Below are 21,767 nucleotides of genomic sequence, written 5' to 3' on the forward strand. Positions count from 1 at the left end.
GCATTTAAGGGGAAACTAGACAAGCATATGAGAGATGGGAAAAGATGGTAGCAATGGCAGATTTAGATGAGAAAAAACAAGAGAAGGTTTGAGCGAAACATAAACACCAGCACGGCCTGGTTGGACCGAATGGCCTGTTTTTGTGCCGTATATGCTGTGTAATAATTTCCTTGCTTTTGTACTCTATTCCCCTAAATAAAGCCAAGGATCCCATATGCTTACTGACAGCCTTCTCAATTCATCCTGCCACTTTCCAAGATTTGTGCACATTTACCCCTAAATCTCTCTGCACACCTCTAAAATTATATATTATGTTTACATTGCCTCTCGCCATTCTTTGTACCAAAAAATGCATCACTTCACACTTCTCCATGTTAAACTTTATCTATGTGTCTGCACATTTCACCAGTTTATGACTTCCTTAAGTCTGCTGCAATTCTCCTCAATGTTCACTGCTCTTCTGACTTACATTTATTACTTGCGCTATTCTTAAGCAACCCAAGTGACTGAACAGTTCTAATGCCATTGCGCTGCTAGGGAGAAAGTTAAGAGGCTTAAAGGAAGAGGGAAATTATTTAAATGTTGGATCAGATATATACAATGAAAACAAGGAAACAAAGGTACAAATGTACAGCAGCTCAACCTGAGATGATAAGCACAATGTGAAGAAAACAAGTTTCCAGGAGATTAATTGCATTCTCAAGGTATAAAATGACTGCACATATTATTGATGCTAGTGTGCAACAATTGTGATAACAAATGGGGTAAACTGCCTCATCTGGTTATCCATAAATTTAAAAACTGAATATTTACATACACGAAATTTGTCATACTAACAATGTTGTACTAAGTTGGATATAACGCAGATTCTCATTCAGATTCAACTATAGTAAAATTGATTAAACTGGTGGGAGTAAAATTCAAAATCAATTAGCAAGCTGAGGAAGCTCATGTCTAAGGATAACATCTTGTGAATTGCTTTTGAGATTCCAGAGACTGAAACACATCACTTGCGTCAAAATTTTACTGCTACTTCTAATAACCATTAGAGATCATGAGATGACTCCCTCAATAACCCAGCTAGTTAAAGCAGCATGCAGTGAAGTTGTACAGTCAGACATTGGGGTGAAATCTGCCTGGGGTATGAGGTAATCTTTGGGCTGTTAGTAGCTACAATTGGCCCAAGTGTTCATGTGTCACAGATGGGAAAAGTCAGCCAGGGTTATGATTCTGGTCATTTCATATGGCTTCAGCAGGAGTTACATTGGTGAACATCGAGTTAGGATTGGGGCTTGGCTGGGTCACTCCCTACAATCAGAGAGATTGCTGATGCTGTGGAAGCAAGATACGAGAAACTGACCTATTGTGAAACTCATCAGGAGGAGAAAATGATGGAAAAGAAAAAGAAACTATTTCAAGAAAAACAAAATGAAGTTGTATACATTAGGCCACAAAAATCCCAATCACCCCATGACTGTCATGAATAAATCACCATCTCAGTAGCTACATCTAAGACCTCTATCACATATACAGCTGATCACTTACAGTTTGTGAACAAGGTGATTGCGTAGGTCCTGAGTGACGTCTTCATGCCATGATTTTCGAATGCCAGTACTTGAGGGGGGCGTTGCCGTTGGCACTGTATTAAGATTACTAACACTTGTGCCGTCACTTAGCATTGGGCTGAAAGAATTAAAAGTTGGTGTGAGTAATACAAGTCGTTGGAAATTTAGTGGACAAGATCACAAAGAACAATCTCTTGAACTTCACTATTCTCCACTTACAGATTTGAAATCATTCTGTATTAAGCGAGGAGGCACAGATAGACCACACACCTTTTCCAAGACTTCATTTCACTGTCAAATTATTCAAAATGCCCCCGAAAGTAGAACTCCTCAGTTTGGTCACAGAAAAGGAGGACAATGCACCTTTTCGTTGACAAGCAACACTGGCAGCCAGATTTAGGCTTATATGTTTATATTACACAAAGAGCTGCAAATGAAAAACATGAAACCAGAAACGAGGAGCAAGAATGGATCCTCGACTTACTTAGCGGAGGTCATGGATGACAGCATCATAGCATCATGCAGCAAGCTGGACTGCTGGTTGGGGGCCTGCACACCGACGTTACTTCCATTCACACCCATTTGGCTGGTACCTGTAAAGCCATACAAGTGTCATTAGAATTCTAAAACATTCACAGATGATTAATATCTGATTAGTTCACAAGCAGATACTAATTCCCACTAAAATAAAAGCAAAGTACCACGGATGCTGGAAATCTGAAACAAAAACAGTAAATGCTGGAAAAACTCAGGTCTGACAGCATCTGTGGAGAGAGAAACAGAGGCTAGAATCTTCGGGTCAGCGTGCAGGGACGGGCCCAGCTTGCTGATGTGGGGTGACATCGGGCGTGTGTCCCGACGTCACCGCGCATCATTCCGATCTTAGGTTCGGCGGGTGCACACCGGCCGAACTGTCAAAGGCCTATTAAGGCCATTTTAAAAGCTAATTAAAATAATTAATGGAGCCACCTGTCCAACCTTAAGGTTGGCCGGCAGGCGAAGAGCCCATGTCTCAGCTCACGTGATACTGTCACATGAGGGGATATGCCTGAAAAATTTTTTTCTCTTTATTTAAATTTTCCAAAATGTAATTAAACTCCCTGAGGCAGCTCCTTGCCTCAGGGAGATTTCTGCGTTCTTTCCCGCGCATGTGCAAAAAAGCACAGGCCCTGACTCAGCCTCCTTCCCCCATCTGCACAGAGAGCACTCAGCGCTTCTGGGCATGTGTCACACTGGGCGGGCCTTAATTGGCCCATCCACGTAAAATGGTGATGCACAGCCAATTGCAGGTTGCGATTGGCTGCGTGCCTACTCAGCACCCCCCAACTAGGAGAAAATTCTCCCCAGAGTTAATGTTTCGAGTCCAGTATGGCTCTTCTTCAGAACTGGAGAAATAAAAAATGCAATAGGTTTTATTCTGTTGAAAAATGGGGAGTGTGGGGTGTGGGGGCACGCAGCGGTGCTGGAAGGAGGACTAAGCAGAGATATTCTGCTTTGCATGGCCCAGGCCTTCCTGCCGCTTACCATTTCAATTCGCCACTTTGCTCCCATTTCTGTCCACGGCCTAAAACATCCCTGTGAAGCCCAACGCAAGCTGGAGGAACAGCACCTCATCTTCCGATTTATAGCCTGTGCTCAACATTGAGTTCAACGACTTCAGACAGTGAATTTTATCTTCCATTTTGAATTCTACCCTCGCCCCTACTCCCAAACCTCCAAGTGCCAATCTGTAACTTCTCATGTTTTTGCTTTCAGATAGCGCTGACCCTTTGTCTATCATCACATTCTGCTATTTTTCTTTCAGAGAGTGATAAGCCTTTATTCTCCTATTAACACCTATTCTGGACTAAAGCTTTAGTCTTTATTTTAATTGCCACTCCCTTTGTCTTGTGTCCCATGACACCTTTGTCATTTAATTTCTCCTGGCCGCCCCCAACCCCCCACACTCTCAACCTATCCCTGACATCCTATTTTGCTTCACCTGCCCCTCTCTTTCTCAAGAGCATAAAACCCATTATGTTTCTGCCTCCCTCCAATTCCAAAGATGAATCGAACTTTAACTCTGCTTCTCTCTCCAGAGATGCTGCCAGAATTGTGCAGTTTTTCCAGCATTTTCTGTTTCCATTACTAATTCCCACCGTTACCGCATATTCTAACAATGTCTCAGATATAAAGCAGTGGCATGTAAATGTATAGTGAAATAGGGCATCATGCAAAATTAACCCCTTTTTAAATAGGGATTACAGTATTTTTGTTTTTGCAACCTTACCCCAAAAGTGCTCTATAGTCTGAATCATCAGATAAATGTCATGAATATTAGTCAGTTGGTTGCTATAGCCAAGTTGACAAAAAGCAAGGCTTCATGTTCTTTGCAAGCTTCTGTAACTGTCTTGTCATTTTTCAATTCGGAGCTGTCCATACTGGGCTCCATACAGAACTTTGGTTTCCATCTGTGGTGGTTTCTCACCTGGAACCCATTCCATCATCCAATACTACAGTTAACAGGACTATAAACACAAATCGTTTTTTTTTAAATACTAAATATATTAACTATAAATATTGACTAGAGCAGCACTTTAACTAATCCAATTTCATTAGTCTCAGTAATTCAAACTGTTTCAATAGGGCTCTATAACCGCGCCCCGGATTGTCCTCTAAAATAAGGAAAATACGATTCTGAATAGTCATCAAGTCAGTTCTGTCTAACAGGATGCCCAAATGAACAATGCTCAGCTCTCATGGGCTTTTGATAAAGCAAGTATTGAAAGTGAGAGATAAAAGTTTTGCTTGTTTTATGTAAAATACCTATATTTAATGGACAGCCATTTAATAAGCATCTACAAAATGGGATGTGAATTTCTGGAGAACTGCACAACCATGCTTCGAGGATGGATAAGTTGCACCTATTTTACATACAGTTTTTACTTACCCATAGCATTCATAGGCCGCAGAGATTGGTGCCCCTGTGAAGACTGAGACGATTGCTGGTTCTGCATCTGAGGTTGAGGCTGCATCTGGTTACCCTGATACGTGAGTCCAAGTGCTGCATAGGCTCTCTCTATAGAGCTGGGGTCAATCTGACTGGTAGTGTTTAAACTTGGCGTGTTCTGCTGTCCAACTCCTACTGACCCTAACGAGTTTCCTAGTCCTACAGCTGCTCCAGCTAGTAATGCTGTGCAAAGATAAAAAAAAAAGCACAAATTAAATTTTGAATTCAGAAACAACATCCTTTCCCTAGAGATGACCAAATTCCAACTGCCAAATGAATTTAATCGTGACTGGGGGAGGGGGCTAGAAGAGAAAATGCAGGATGATATCAACACTAATACAAGCAAGGGTGGGATCACCTAGAATAGTGTTGATCTTTAGCTGCTATCCTGGCCTGTAACTTGCCAGCACCCCATATTTCCTGTAATTGTAGCTGCTTTTAAGTGTGCAAAAATGAATTAGTGTTCAATAAATTTCAGTCGCTAGGATGAAATGTGCAGTTTTCCTTTTAAAATGAAAGGCATACTTGCACATATGACAAAACGTGATCTCTTGGGCATAACAGAAATTCTAAAATATTCTGAACTATACAGAGTCTTGCTAATGCATGAACCTCCTTTTTAGTCACCTGTTCTCAATTTCTGTTCATTAATTCTGCCATACTGTTAACCTTAATTGTAAAATCCTCGTCTTCCAATAAGTACTTCAGGGTCAGTGTCTAAATCAGGTGGTACTGGTCTCCATAAACCTACATTCCAGAGAATATGTTGACTCTACCTTGCTATCTTTCTCAGCATCATATGCCACCCTGACTTGACCTCTGATCTATGCATGAAGTGGTTTCCTCTACCTTGACTCCAGTCTTTGGACACATCCTGCTCACATGCCATAGAGCCTCCACCCCAAGATCATCTGTTGCACACTCTGTTTGACCCACCCAACCTGGCCTCAAGGAACCTTTCTTTAGTCTTGTCTAATTACACTGCTGCTTTCTCTTGCTTCAGTTTGCCTGGCCAGTACCTCAAAAGCCTCTAACCAGAATTGAATTCTAAAATGATTGAGTAACATTTACAACATTTTTCTCAGGAAACGTCTACTATTTAAAAGTCAGATGCTTTAAATCACAGGCCTCTTCAATAAAATTGCTAAAAATTCCTTTTAGTAAACTGAGGGAAGAACTTAAGTCATAATTCCCCATAGCATCTTCACTCACCCTGGTAGATGGAATTCTTCTTTAACTTGCTGCATCCTATAATTCTCATCATCATCACCCTGAACATTAAAGTTTTCCTGTTTTCCCTACTTCCCTCTGCCAACTGGCCATGCCTTACACCTCTTTTTTTCCCCACCACCTACTCATGGAAAAGAAATCCCAACTCTGTCTTCCTAACTATGATCCAGGAACCAAATTGTGTTTTTAAAGACACTGACTTCTGAATTTTTAAAAACAGTAAACACTATAAAAACTTAAACTTGGTTTCCATGCCCATAACTTGGCTGTATCACTTTTCCAAGCAGCATTTTAGTCCTCTCCTACTGTACCATCCACCAGGGTCACCTCCCACGTTCAACAACCCACCTCTCTAACACATTGCCACCATTCCAAATTGTTAACACATCAAGGTTACCCTCCCACCAATTTCATAGCCTCAATTTTTACCCTACAACTTTGACATCCATCTTTCACATCAACATCCGCCTCCCATTACACTTCTACTCCTTAGACGATCCTCACAACAGTTTTAAAATTGTATCAGCACATCCTCCTCCTTAACACCTCCTGCATACCTCAAACCTAAAGCATCTCAGTTCTCTGGCAGGCTAAAATTAAAGACCACAGCTTTACAATTCGCACCAAAATGCAGACAGTCACATAATTTACCCCTTAAAATACCAGAAACACCCCTTAAAATCTGTAATATTATCAACCTGATCATAAATTATACATAGCAAGCCATAAAATGGAATATTTTTGATCATACTGAGGAACACCATGGGTAGGAATACATATAAATCTATCACAATACATTCTTAACAGCAAATCATCTAAGGTACATGAATTTTATGCACACAGACCCGAAATAACACAGAAAAGGAAAAAAACGCTGATCATATAGGGCTGGCTGCTCCTAAACTGGAGCCTGAAACAAGTATTTTCCAATCTGCACTGTTTCATCACAAAACAATTAAGCCGATTGACAGGGAGTTCCATTTACTTAAAAACTGAGATGGTGGCCTTGAAGTTTTAGGATAATATCATGTGCATTGCATGGTAATATAGCCCTGCCCTTATAAAATAGAACTGGTTTACTGAGCACAATGGCATGTGAAATCCCCTTTCCATCAGCCTGCCCTGTAGCTTATACCCAAGGTTCCTAGAAGTTTAATAAAGCATTCCTCAAAGTGGAGAAAATCACATTTTTCTTCAGAATTATTCTTCGTTATTTACTAAAAATTAATCTAAAGCATGAAGGTTTGTTGATTGTGAAGCATTTAAACAAAATCAAACTACCAGTAGTAAGCGCACATTTTGAAACCACAGCTAGATTACTCAAGTCTATATTTTAAAAAAATACTCAACCCCAACTGAACTTTTTGTATCTTTTTTAAAAAAAAACCAGACTTTGAAGGTAGGAAGACTTACATTGCTGGTTACGCTTGTCCCCAGCATTTTTCAAAGGGAGACAGACAGGACAGTCATGCCTTGTGCAATTCTTCCAGTGGGAGATGATCTGACGTGATGAAGCACAGTGTGCAACTGTAAAGAATTAACAAAAAAAGAGGGCAGACAAACATGACTATCAGAAGATACAACCAAGTCAGAACTCAACATTGAAAAACAAACTTTAAGAATTCAACGTTCTAATTTTAGCATCGTAGCCTGCATCATCACAGGAATTCCACCCTTTTGTACATTAGATGGTATTGACAGGATGTAACCGGATATAACAGGTTAACTGTAATAGAAACAGTTTCTTAATAAATTTGACCCTGTAAACTTCCATAAGCACACAGCAACATCACGTCAATGGAAGAAAGTTAACAGAAATGCTTTGCATATTCCATTTTACTGAGAAACTAAACGATGTCAAAGGAATTCAAGGCTTTGTTTCAAGTTTTTTTTTATTCATTCACGGGATGTGGGTTTCACTGGCTGGGCCAACATTTATTTTCCATTCCTAGTTGCCCTTGAGAAGGTGGTGGTGAGCTTAAAAGTATAAGAAATCCTGTGCAACTCAAATATTGGATGAGTGTTTGTACCAAGTATTCATACTAGTTCAGTCCATACTCACCCTGACAGGATTTGCCAGCCTGACAGTGGGTCATATGATTCAGGACATTCTTCATGGTTCGGCAGTGTGGCAAGTTGCAGGGTCGTACCTCACCATTTGCTTGCTCCCGACGCTGGCATTTGTGTGCATGCAGGAGCAGAACTAGTTGTTGCTGGATGAGTTTTCGTTTCTCTGGATCTGCTGTGGGTGCAGAACCCATTCCCTGCCCAGGCGGCTGCCCTATTCCTCCCTGCTGTACTGGAGAAGGCTGCTGCGGCTTTGGAAAAGAAAGAAAATGCATTTATATAGCACCATTCACAATGTCAGAACGCCTAGAGTGCTTTACAACAATAAAGCACTTTTCTAAAACAAAGTGCAATCAATGTTGCATTATAGAACATGGCATCTGCACACAGTAAGGTCCCATAAACAGCAACTAAATCATGAGCAGGTAATCTATATTTAGCGATGTAGACAGAGCAATAAACATTCTCCATGGCACTGGGAGAATACACTGCTTTTCCTCAATCCATGGAATATGTTACGTTCAACTAAAAGGACAGTCGGAGTCTTAGATTAACTTCTCATTTGATGGTACCTCCAATAATACAGCACTCTCTCATTCAATGCAGTACTAAGTGATCAAGTCTCTAGAATGATTTGAGGTGAGAAATCTACCACAGAACCAAAACTAACACCTAAAAGGAAATGGGCATAAGTCAGCATATCAAACTATTAGGGGTTTTTTTATAGGAGATATCTTTTCTATTAGTGCTTCCGATGAAGCCCTGGTAATGGGTTTTCGCCACCAGTTTGGTAGTGACTACTGGTCACCAGCTCTTACAAACATCCCTTTCCTTTTAAATACTCATCCTCATTCAGGGTCTCTAATGATGTTCACTACATGTGGTTAGATGGAGTTTGCTTTGTATGCTTTATAACCTGTACAGCTCTAACTGGCCTGATGGTGGTATGTGAAGATTTGGTATAAGGAAGTGATATGTGAAGGTGGGCAATTTTAGATGATCCTTCAAACTTCTATTGGTATTCACTATACACAAATTCTCAATACAGGAAACGTAGGCACAAACCTGTCCCTTAACAAGGCACTAACTTTCAAAATAAGCTTTCAATGTTCTATTTTGGCATTTTGCTTCCTTCTATGGTTTAGTCTTATTGCCCGAGATTAATTTTAAATTCGACAAGGCAGGAAATGAGGAAGTGTGAAATGTGAGGTACGTGAATCTCTCAGCACTCACCAGGTTTGGCATCCCAGCACCACCTGCAGGTTTCTTGTCCATTGTAAACTGAGGCAGACTGTTCCCTAAACCACCCTTGTTTTGCATCTGCTGCCCTAGTCCGCTAGTGCCCAGCGTCTGACCAGTGTTCTGTCCATATGGCTGTCCGTAAGGGCTAGGGGTTCCCATCATTCCCATCTATTAGTTTAAAATAAAAAGTAAAATTAACTTCTGACACTCAACAAGCTGATCAAAACATTCATCTTGGTCTCTTCTATCTTTATTCAACTTGGGTGGAGGGAAGTTGACATTTAGAAGAGAGACTACATCAAGTAAAAATGCTTTCAAACCATAACCCCCACCAAAACTCTTGGAAAATCAAGAAGAAATCAGAAGGTTGTGAGACCAACAGTAACTTAAAAATATAAGTATCATCAGATGCCATGCTGTAAGCTTCAAGGTGAGGATTGTTTTATGTGGTGATCAAGGTGTGCAGAAAATGCCAGTTTAAACTGCCTGGGACATGAGTAAAATTAAAGGAGAACTGCAAATGTTTTTCCCATCAGATGAAGATCACCCATGGCTCATAAGGGCCTCCAGTGGCAGAAAACAAATACTACATTACAATGCAACATAAACCCTTGTATTAAACAATAAACAGTCCAAGGCTTGAATATTTTAAGAAAGTTAGTCTTGGATAATAAAAGATGCATTTTTCATCCTTGCTTTAACTCATTGTTTTCAGTTTCAAAACCTAATTAGTTCTGGGCAACAAAGCAAGTTTTCATTTTGTGAACCAGAGAAATTACGTCAAAAATGTTACTTATTCTTATGAATATTCTTATGGTCAGAAGCAGAGAAAAATCTCGTTCTAATTTGCCTCAACAATATGCTTTAACATTAAGAAAGAACACCCTTCTTGCAGCAGAGTTGCTTACAGTCCTCCTCAAGCAGCGTTCTGATAGTTAATAAAATGGCATGCTTGTTTTATATAGCTGGGACATTTGAGTGTTGCATATTCAGCAGGTATTGAGTTGAAGCTGTCCAAAACTTCATATAATATTCTTACAGTAACAGCCAAAATAAAATGGAGAGCTTGATGGAAAGTATCACTAACAGCAGTCATTTACCTTTACCAGGGGAAGCATTTCACCTCAGGAGACAGTGTAGCACTAGCAGGTGGGGGCAGAACAAATTGCTGCAGTTACTGCATTTACCTATAGACACAACATAGTGCTGTAATATAAATGGAGTTATCAATGTATCCCAAGCACCACTGTGGCTCACTTAAAGCATGCAGGAATTGTATTTATGTGTACAACTTATGTATACACCTCAAATAAAACCCACAAGTGTAAGCTATAAAACACCTACCACTTTCATTTGTCAGTTAAAAATTCACTTGTAGCCTCTACTAACCTTCCAGGTTAAAAATGTAATCTAAGGCACAGCACATATGATAACAAATCAAGTCATCCACCTCGAAATGGTATTTGTTGTAGCCCAATGCTTTCGGGAATACACAAATTTATTGAGGTTTATGCTATACATTGAAGACACAACTGTTGCAAAATTTGCTTAAGTTGAATTAGAGGGCAGCCCCCAAAATATAAATAAAAATGCTGGCCACCTACAAGGGCCTTCTGGGCTAACCACACAAAATTTACATAACTCAAAAAATTCTCATTTGGCAGTAGCAGAGTCATTTGTATCTACTAGTTTAAAAAAAAACATTAATCTAAAGAGTAAAGCTGTCTGTAGTACAAGAGCTTGCTTGGAAACATGCTAATTGATATGTTTGCAAATAGAGAAAATTGGAAAACAGCATAAGGGTATGGTAGAATCAATTCATAGGAACATTGACAGGGCATTTTCAAATAGGCTTATTTCACTAATTGAAGTAGAGTAGAGGTAGACCAGTCACGATTATACTGAATGGCAGAGCAGCTCAAAGGGCTGAATGGCCTACTCCTGCTCTTATTTCTTATGTGCTTACAGCGTCTATTACGGTATTACACAAACCGTAATAAATTAAGCTGCTAAGCAAAACCTTTTTTTTTGTGTGGGACTCTGAATTCAATACCTTAAATTGTTCTCACCTTTTCCAATACCAGCGATAGATGAATATCCGCTAGTATTTCATCTTACTGTTGTACACTTTACATCGTGTCTGAAGAGAATATTTTGAAGTTGAGAAGAACAAAACCTGAGTTTGCATTTGAGTGTGTTTTATCCAGTTCAAATAGTCTTTTTATATTATAATTTCCACCTTTTGGATTAACTTTTGAGAAACATAGTAGCAAATGTTTCCCAAATTATGAAAATTTCTTACACTTGTTGAGAATGAAAACCAAAAAAAAAATGTTCATTTAATAGAAATTCACTTTAACAATTTATTAAAGGAAGAGACACAGTGTAGTGGACTTCCCAATCTCAACATACTGCTGTGGAGAAGATGAAAAAAGCGGAAAGTAAGTTGGCTGGGCCGTCATATGCAACCTAGCAACTGCCTAATTATAGGGGTGGATGTCAGGGCAACTCTTCAGCTATCTTGCCAGCTGGTGTATGATGCAGGAAAACAAGAAAAGGGGGAATTAATAAGTGAAATCTAATGCATTAAACTGGGGCAAAAACTGTAAGTAAGCCTCTGTAAACGAAACTGCATGGAATTTTACAGCCACTCAAATCAACTGCTTCAAATGGATGCATCATGTTCAATGTTTCTCTTCTGACTACTAAATTATGACCTCAGAACAAAATAAACAAAATTATTCAGGTGTTCAAGTTTGCAGGTAATGGCACTGAAGGCACATTGCTTCTGGATTGTTCAGGGTACACAGGCAATACAACATCATAAAAACCGATGAAATAATGGTAGTGCAAGCATTGGGAGCAAGGCAAAGTACTGCAGATGCTGAAAATCTGAAATGTAAAAAAAAAAACGCTAGACACAATCAGCAGGTTGGGCAGCATCTGTGCAGAGTGAAACAGAGGTAACATTACATGTCTGTGAGACCTTTTGTCAGAACTGGAAAGTGTTACTGATGTGACAGGTTTTAAGCAAGCAGATGCAGGGAAAGGGGATGGAAGAAAGAACAAAAGGGAAGGCCTATGGTAGGCTGAGATAAAGCAGGCGTGATGGTACAAGACTAAATGGAAAATGGAACAAGTAGAAGAATCAAAAGATAGTTCTAGGGGAGCTCTAAATAGCAGGAGAGAGCTATGATCTGAAACTGCTGAACTCAATGTTGAGTGCAGAAGGCTGTAAAGTGCTTGGTCAAAAGATGAGGTGTTGTTCATCAAGCTTCTGCTGAACTTCATTGGAGACAGAGGGCAGAGAGGCGCAAGACAAATAATCTAAACTGCATATGATTGGAGATTAGGGTCAGTTTTGCAGACTGAACTGGGATGTTGAGCAAGGCAATCGATCATCCAACCAGCGTTTGGTCTGCCCGAAGTAGAGACCACTGTGAGCGATAAATAGTATATTAAATGAAAAGTTCAAGTTAATTATGTTAAAGAATTATTTAAGCATGACAGTTGCACACAAGGCCCATAGGCAGCAATTAAATGACCAGTTCTTTTTGGTGGTGATGGTAGAGGGAAGAATATTAACCAGCACCTTGCTCTTAGAATTGTGCCACACAGAGGTCAGATACAGCACCAAAGAAAGCTTCTTGATCTGAAACATTAACTATGTTTCTCTCTCCTCAAATGCTTTCAGGTGAGTATTTTAAGCATTTTGTTTTTATTTCAGATACAGCACTCTTTCAGTACTGTCACTTCATTTTCATTATGTGCCCAAGTCCTGGAGTAGGATTTGAAGTCTCAACCTTCTGACTCAGACAACATATTATCAACTCAGCTAAACTGGTGAAGAATACAGCAAACGAATATTTGACATAGCTACAGTAGCATACTCAACTGCACTTATATGCTTATCTCTAACTTCAGATTTTCCTTATTTAGGGATAATCTTTTCACCATTTACGCTGATATACATGCAGAGTAGTATGGGGAGAGGTTTATTAAACTAATGAAATATACAGCAAACTAAACAAAGGGATTATTTATTACATGTTTTTCTTCCCTTGACACCTGAAAGTACTCAACTCTAGCTAGGGTATGGGTCTATCTATAGGCGCCAAATGATCTCCAGTACTATGATCAAGTGAATATCCTGCAAGTTCTGATGACAAGTGATACAATAGCAACCTGCATTTATGTTGCGCCATTAGCATATAAAAATACCCAAAGACATCTCAAAAGACATGCGTAAAACTGATGCCCAGTCAAAGGAAGAAAGATTGAGATGTGATCAGAAGTTAGGTAAAAGGAAGTGGAAACATGGTGGGGTTTAGGCAGGTAATTGTATTTAGCAAGCTAATCAACAGTGGGGGGCTGCAGTCAAGCCAGATCCTGTATATAGTAGAACAGCTCTTTTGAAAATAAAATATTGAAAGACAAGCAGGACAGGAAGTTTGGTTGGTTGTCAGCTCCTCTTCTGCACCAATTCCAATTTTACTTTAAACACAGAGTTAACCGTCACTTGCTGAATGAACGTTGCTGAAGCATGCAGGAAATCTCTTGCTTGTTTGCTGGAACTGCTGTGCAATTTCTTAATCTTACGTTCACAAAATGTTGTAAAGTTGCCTTCAGTCGCAGCATCATTGCCCCCATCACTTCCCCAAAGTGTTAACTTACACCAAAAAAAGAGTTTAAATATTTATATACATTGTTGTAACTAGAAGGGCAAAGCAGGTAAACACTATGGGCAGGTTAGCTTTAACATGATTTTAGAGTATTATGAATATGTAGCTGTAAGAAAATATTGGGAATGCCAGCAAGTTAACATCTATCAATATCTGATGTACAATATTAATGAGATATTCAGTTTGAGGAAGATTGGGAGAACCCAATGCTCATTTCAAATCAGACTAATATTGTGCAATCTACATTAAATTCTCACTCAAAAAGTCTGTCTTATGTTCATCTTATGAATTATAAAACCTCACAAATTTAACTGAGTCATAAAACATGATGAGTCAGGTGGTAAAGCTTTTATTTGTTCTTTGGGATTTGGGCATTGCTGGCAAGGCCAGAATTTGCTGCCATCCGTAACTGGCCTTGAACTGAGTGGTTTGTTAGTTCATTTCAGAGGGCAGTTAAGAGTCAACCACATTGCTGTGGATTTGGAGTCACACGCAGGCCAGACCACGCAAGGATGGTAGGTTTCCTTCCCTAGAGGATACTAGTGAACTACATGGGTTTTTATGACAATCGATGGTACTGTAGTTTCATGCTCATCATTACAGAGGCTAACTTTCAATTCCAGGTTTTATTAATTAAAATTAAATTCCACCAACTGCCATGGTGGGATTTGAACCCATGTTGCCAAGCATTAGCCTGGGTTTCTGGATAACAAGTCCAGTGACAGTATCACTATGCCACTTGTATGCACTCTTAACTTGGGTTTCTACCTTCCAAAAATGGACAGAGCAGACATTCTGATGTCTCTTAAAAAAATGAACATACCATAAAGTTTCTGGTTCAACCCTAGTCTGTGCTGAATTAGCTGATCCCGATGGTATGGATGCTACAATTGGCCTCAGCTATTGAGGATGTTCCTTGCTGCTATTAAATGAACCCAACTAGAAACTGCATGCGTTTTGACATTGGGCTTGGTTGTGCTGCTTCCCTGAAGGTCAAATAGCCATTTACAAGTTATTTAGACACATCTTTGAAAAATGGACTTTTGGACATAGAGGGTAGTTGGTTTATGTGGAATTGTGCACAACTCAGCAGTTTCACAAGAGGTGAACAGTTGAAAGGAAGAGAGACACAAAGTTGTTAAAAGAAACAAGTGTCCACTTGGGCAAGATGGCAGAGTACCGAGAGGTCTGTAGAATTATACTTCCACCAGCAGTACCTTCAGAAACATAAAAGGGAAAACTAATAGTAGATGAGTTAAGTTACTGAAATTAAAAAGTAAGTGACAACAGTTGCAAATATACACAGTGACAGGCTCCAGTTCATCAGTTTAAAGATGTGTTATATTATTTGGGGGAGGTGGCAGAAGATCAGGTACTATTCTGTCATGTAGCATATTTGTATCGAATACCTACATCTGGGATTGTCAATGAAAACTAACAGTGCTTAAACAGCTTTTTATAGAGATTTATCACTGGTACTTACTGCTGTTACACATAATTTGTACAAACATGCAATGACTTTCATAATATGCTGACTGAGCACATCCAAGTATTAGTATTTCAACATTAATTCTGAAGTTATCATGGCTCTGAAGCTTTCCAATCTAACTGGGAACAATAGTATTGAATATTTCAAAAGTAGGGTGTGTTTTTGACTCAGCAGTAGTATGTGTACAACTCCTAGTACACAATTTGTGCAGCAGACAGCTCATCTCAAAATGTTTACAAACTATTCCCATTCATTTTAACATTTTTAAAATTAGTAATAAAATGTACGTTATTGGGGTTGGAGAAGGGGAGAGAAGAGAAAGGAGGAGAAAAAGACAAAGTTTCCTTGGGCTACATGGACAACAGATGGTACCTGCACCTCTCCATAAGAACAAAGGAGGAAAAGCACCCTCTCACTGAGCTAAGCAGCCAACAGCATGCTAATCCCAACCCCAGATTCACGCTTAGCCACTCAACTGAAAGAGAAACTGCTCCGCCCAGGGCACACTTTCATTGTTTAAAAAGAGATCTGTCCCTTAGGAACCAACAACCGGAGCAACAGCTATATTTTCTTCATTTTACACCATAGCAGTTACAAATTCACTGAAGTAGAATGCACACAAGCAGTCCTCATTCTCCTTGTGCCCTTCAAAAGCACACACGGAAGTTTGGAGAATGGCTCGAAAGCCAAGAATTTCCTTCCATTTAAAGGTGATTAGTATCCAATTAGTTCTGAGTTAGGTAGAATTTCAATATTTGACACAGGTCAGCTAAATGATACAAAATATTTAGAAAGAACAAATTCAATTCAATGGTGTGGGAAATTAAGGTTATACTGTGTTTTAAATTGTAATTCTTAATCTAACATTGAGAAAACAGATGTCTGCATTAGATCATTTAAGTGAAACATCTTAAATAGGATGCCGTACTCAATTTTCAAAAAAGCTAAATTAATTGCTTCTTGATGGAAATTAACACATTGGAAATCCAAACCATACTGTCACTCAAGACAGTTACTGGTACCAGAGTGGCATGTGTGCAGATTCAACTAAACCCATGGCCTGTACTGTTCAAGTTAAATTTCCTGTCAGATTAAATCAGCATTAATGGTACCCATGAACATGTCCACAGATTAATCTGTCTCACTATCTAACAAGGGGGTGTATCAGAAGTGAGGAGTAACTTCTGTAGCTTTCATTTTGTATTTTAAATCCCCAATTGGCAAAAGGAGAATATGAAAATTCAGCATTATTCACTAAAAGAAAAAAAATTCATAAAATTTTATTACCACAACCCCACAGCTTTATTTCCCTACTCGGCTTTTGACTTGATAGAAGTTTACAAAATTATGGGTGGCATGGACAGAGTAGATAGTCAGAATCTTTTTCCCAGGGTGGAAGAGTCAATTACTAGGGGACATTGATTTAAGGTGAGAGGAGAAAACTATAAAGGTGATGTGCAGGGCAGAGGGTAGTGAGTGTCTGGAATTCGCTGCCAGAGGAGGTGGTGGAAGCAGGTACGATAGTGGTGTTTAAGAGGCAGCTTGACAAATACATGAATAGGATGGGAATAGAGGGATACGGAACCCGGAAGTGCAAAATGTTTTAGTTGACGGGCAATATGATCGACGCAGGCTTGGAGGGCCAAAGGGCCTGTTCCTGTGCTGTACTTTTCTTTGTTCTTTGTACTCCCATGATGACTACTCAGACCAGGACGTTGTTTCAAGGTTGTCAATGACCACTAAGTACCATACAAGTATTCCTCTTCACCCATAATCAAACAGTCTACCGAAACTTCAGGTATGGACTTACACATTAAGAATGGGCAAGGTATCGAAGGGATGCTGTATTACAACACAAGACATTCATTTCAATAACAAGAGCCAGGATTTAGAATGGGCTGAAATAACATCTTTGTCAGTTTCATGTGTTGCTTTTTTTCTCCGCTATCTTAAGTGAAACAGACTGTACTCATTTTCATAATTCCCCAATTAATATATATCCCATCTCTAGAAAGAAAAACTAATTCTACCCCCTGGATCCCAGTTCTTTGTTTTAAAGAGTGTCGAGTTTTTAGTGTGTCCATTTGTACAGGTTTCACTGTTGTTTCCAAGAACCTAGTTTTATTTTTACCCTTTCCAATTTCCTAGACATCTGAGTTCCTTTTAATCTTCAGTTTCTACATGGTGACCATTTCATATATACATTTTTTATTTTATGAGGTCAGTTTTCAATAATTTCACTGGCTAGCAGTCATCATGTGATATTTCAATTTTTTAGTCTCATTTTCTAACAATCTCATTGTCTGCTAGTAAGCAAACAATCCAACCTGAATTCCTCCCCTCTCCCACAAGGTTGGCCGCTAAGGCTCTCAATCAACACCAGTAAATGTAGGCCAAGTGGGGAAATAATTTTGTTTTTACACGAGCAGTAATGCCACAGGATTAACTAGAGTGCCTTTAAAACAATTCTATTTTCCACTGGTACTTTTCCTCAACTTATCACCTCTTGGGTCTTTATCATCAGTTTTCCAAGAATTTATTTTTTTGTAAACTCTTGCCTCACTCATATCTGTTGGCTGCACCAAAATCCATCTCCAAGCAGCAAAGAATCATCCTCACAAGTGAACTTTGCCATCACTGCATCATCAATAGGCTGGGTTAGGATCAGAGTGTTACAACTCAGTACCCAACAGATAGTTTTCTTAAAACTACTTCTGGTGCTTTAGGAGGCTGTACTTTGTTTTATATTAAATGTTTGTCAATTTTAAGATGTAATATTTGGATTGGAAGTCCAAAGTAGATTTGGCAAGTAGTTGAATCATAAATTAGAGAAATACAATTTCCATGTCCATAAGCAATACAGAATGGACTGTCAGTTGAAGCCATAAGTAGGCAGAGTAGCCATCCTCTCCTCTGTAATTTCTAACAGCTAAAGGTCTTTCGCTTGGGCCTAAATCATTGAAGGTATAAAAGAGATTGATCTTAGTCAATTTTATCTTATTACAGAGGCAGATTGTCTGGATTTCGTACAATTAATAAGGATAATAATTCTTCCAAAAAAATTAATAAAAGTGCCATTAAAACTGAACAGAGTACTTAGATGCAAAAACAAGAATGCAGAACCTAGAACACCTGAGCAAATAAAAAACTATAACATAGGCAGATTGCATGTCAATCATTGTAGACTGTACAATGCAAATCTGGACTGAAAAGTAATTGCTGAGTGTGCTGTTTTGTCTTTTCGGATATTTTCTTTTAAGATCAGTAGTTTCCAATTTTCTCCTCTCCCAAAAGCCAACTGCTGCTACAGTCACTCTCTGGTGTCTCAGCCAAATAGCCATCCTTCCTGCATAAGCAAAGATGATGACTTTTAGTAGGTTACTCCGATGGTAAATTAAGACCAAGCCCAATCTTGTTGATTAGACCAGCAGCCATTAGATAGTTATCAGGAGAATGACCTAAACTGATTTTTCCCATACCTACCCAGCCAAGTGAGGTCAAACACAGCACTCTAGGTATTGTCCAGCTGAGGTCAGTTAACTTAAAATAGACGGAACCTAGGATTTTCTGTTCTTTATGACTTAGTTTAACATTGAACTGTGCTTTTACCTGTTTGGTCATTGGTGCAGCCCAATTCTCAACCTGTATTAGAGAAAATCAGAAGCCCAAGAGATGGATGAATTTATAATTGTAAGAAATCGAAGAGGAGAGTTTAGCTGCTCTATTTGTAGTGAAAGCTCCAAATGTTGTTCATGTTGATTGAGTTAAACATGTCACATTTCATCAGTGTTACCTTAATTGTGACATTAACATATATGGTAAATATTTAAAGGCATAAAATGCTCAGTTCTTACCTTGCTCATTGCCCCAGGCTGAGGTCCTTTGAGACCTGCTGCCATCTGAGGTGATCCCTGGGATAACGGATCTGCAAGTAGGTTGTTTGTGTTGGACATTCCTGGGCTTGAGTACTGTACGTTAGGTCTGCCCCTTCCAGCACCAAGAGAACCGTTCATTACTTGTCCCTGCATCATGCCCTGAGCATTGCCACTGTTCATCAGGGCTGGATTCATATTAGCATTCATGCTCATGCCAGCCTGGTTGGTAGGGCTGTTTACACCAGGCATCAGACCCGTTGCTGACGTATGAAGCTGATCGTGTTTCTGTGGGTTCACAGACTGCGGTGTCGGAGGTCTCTGGTTTGCTCCACTTGCTCCCATTCCCAGGTTAGGAGGGGATGTAAGACCACCTTGAGTTAAAGGGCTCTTTACCATACTACTTAAGCTTCCTATACTGGGACTAGTCTGTTGACTTTGGCTGCCTACCGACTGCACTGGACTATCCATGGAGCGTGATGAGGCACCACCAGAGCTGACTGCCCCATGTCCCATATTGATACTGGAACTACTGCCTCTCAGAAGCTCTGACAGTTGTTTGTGCTTTGAGGCGGCATCTTGCACCATGCCAACCCCAGTAAGCTGAGCCAGGTCACCACCATTGGTCAATCCTAATGGATCTGAACGGATCAGTTCATCTGGTAAGTCATTCTCAAGGTCAAATAAGGATCCAAAATCTGAAAAGAAAACAAAGACAAATTACAAATGACTTCATTTTCAGGATGTCTACAATTGCAAGTTTTCTCATTTCCAACACTGAAGGAAGAACCTGACCATGCACTGCTTGGAATAAGAGGAAAGGGTAGAGGTTGTGGGTGGAAGAAAAAGGGCAAACTGGACTGATCCAAGATTGCTACTAAAAGGCATTGTTGAACGGTTGTAAGGAGATTTGGGAATACCAACTAGTGCAAATGCCACACCCAATCTTTGCCTCCTTTTCCTCGCCCATCTTGGAGAACTAGTTTCTACTTTGTACTTGCCCAAGTATTGCAGGCCCAGACTGAGAATTCATAGGAGAAATTAAACTGCATGCCTCAGTTACATAAAAACATGCATTAGTGTTTTAATGTGGAGCACCACTGAGCCACCAATTAATTACACTTTGTTAATATCTGACAATGCATCAGACTTATATGCTTTTTGAACGTGAGAAATTTGGATAGCATGGCATGAAACAATAAAATAGGAAAGATAGATTCACTACAGTAAGTTAAAAATCTGCCAATTTACTTTGTAATAGTTCGAATCTCCTTTTTTTTTGACACACCCCTCTTTCCTTAATCCTTCCAAGCCATACAGGTGAGGAGAGGCAAGGATGAAGATAACGCTCCATCAATCTCCATCCTTCAATTCCAAGAGAAGCATATGATTCATGATTTTCAATAGCAACCATGCTCAGATTAGGAACTTTCCATTGTTCCTAATAAGAGATGTAACCCCATGTCCAATCATTCCATATCACGTTAATATTTCGGAATGCTAATGACACTGAAAATCTAGGAAAATTGACTTAAAGTTGTTATTCAAAATAGCTCCCCATTTCAACTACAGCTAATTACAAGTTCACAATGCATCACAATTCAAAACAGTATATCACAATACAGCTTAATCAATACTAGTATCCATTGTTACATTCTCAGCTTCAGAATTGCAACTTGCATTGTACAGTTTCCAGGCATAAAACCAAAGAAGTTTACAGCACAGAAAAGCACTATCTGGCACATCACGATGGTGCTAACAGTTCGCTAGAATAATCTAAAACGGATCGCACTACTTTGCTCTCCCTCCAGAGCCCATTTATCTTCTTCTGCTTCAATGTACAATTTTCCCTTAAAATAGGTAATATGGTCTTTACCTCAACCATTTCCTGTGGCACAGCACTCCATTCTTCAACACCCCTGTGTAAATACATTTCATAACTTCTGTCTTTCCTCTTAGTGACTATGTTAAATTATGAATCCTCACTATAATAACTCTGACCAAAAGAGCCTTTCCTTATGCATTGTCCAAAATCTTCATAATTTAAAAAAAAACGAATAAAATTACTTCTTTGGATTTTCTGCTTCAATGGAAATAGACTCAAATCTCAATTCTCTCTCCATATAATTTCCCACCCCTAATATCATTATGGTGAATCCATGACTTCTGCCCTCTTAATTGAATACTTTTCAATAATGGGGCACCTTCTGATGCCTAGCTGTCACCTAACTGCTGCCCGGTACAAATTTATTATTTCTTTACTATCATACTTTCCTCTATTAATGAAACCTAAACATCGCATTTTCAGAAATATATTGGAATTTTTTGTCTTTGTTTATCCACACCCATCATCTTTCCAGTCAGTATATACTTCCAAATGTGATGTGAGGAAAAATTTTTCTACCCAGAGGGTGGTTGGTGTCTGGAATAAGCTTCCTGAAAGAGTGGTGGAGGTAGGTTTGATCAAGGTATTCAAAAGGGAAGTGGACTGCTACCTGAAGAGAGAGAATGTGCAAGGTTATGGGGGAAGGCAGGCGAGTGGGACTAGGTGAAATGCTCTTTCAGAGAGCCAGTGCAGATTCAATGGGCTGAATGGCCCCCTTTTGCACTGTAAAGATACTGTGATTCCTC

General features: G+C 39.4%; 1 protein-coding gene across 3 annotated transcripts in view; it reads right to left on the reverse strand.

Moving 5' to 3' along the window:
* Positions 1 to 21,767, reverse strand: part of LOC121271551 (histone acetyltransferase p300-like) — a 114,842-nt gene that overhangs the window by 59,060 nt on the left and 34,015 nt on the right. For 2 of the 3 annotated variants that reach the window (XM_041177550.1, XM_041177549.1), the window contains exons 2-8: positions 19,119 to 19,834; positions 9,085 to 9,261; positions 7,847 to 8,102; positions 7,198 to 7,311; positions 4,495 to 4,737; positions 2,050 to 2,158; positions 1,546 to 1,683 (exon numbers count right to left, since the gene is read on the reverse strand). In XM_041177550.1, the coding sequence (XP_041033484.1) occupies positions 1,546 to 1,683; positions 2,050 to 2,158; positions 4,495 to 4,737; positions 7,198 to 7,311; positions 7,847 to 8,102; positions 9,085 to 9,261; positions 19,119 to 19,834 (1,753 nt within the window). Of the gene's footprint in view, positions 1 to 1,545; positions 1,684 to 2,049; positions 2,159 to 4,494; positions 4,738 to 7,197; positions 7,312 to 7,846; positions 8,103 to 9,084; positions 9,262 to 10,193; positions 10,283 to 19,118; positions 19,835 to 21,767 lie in introns of those variants that run through there. The other variant, XM_041177551.1, reaches the window with a different exon arrangement.

The sequence above is a fragment of the Carcharodon carcharias genome, chromosome 31 (genome assembly GCF_017639515.1).
Source record: "Carcharodon carcharias isolate sCarCar2 chromosome 31, sCarCar2.pri, whole genome shotgun sequence".
In the NCBI taxonomy this organism is placed as follows: Eukaryota; Metazoa; Chordata; class Chondrichthyes; order Lamniformes; family Lamnidae; genus Carcharodon; species Carcharodon carcharias.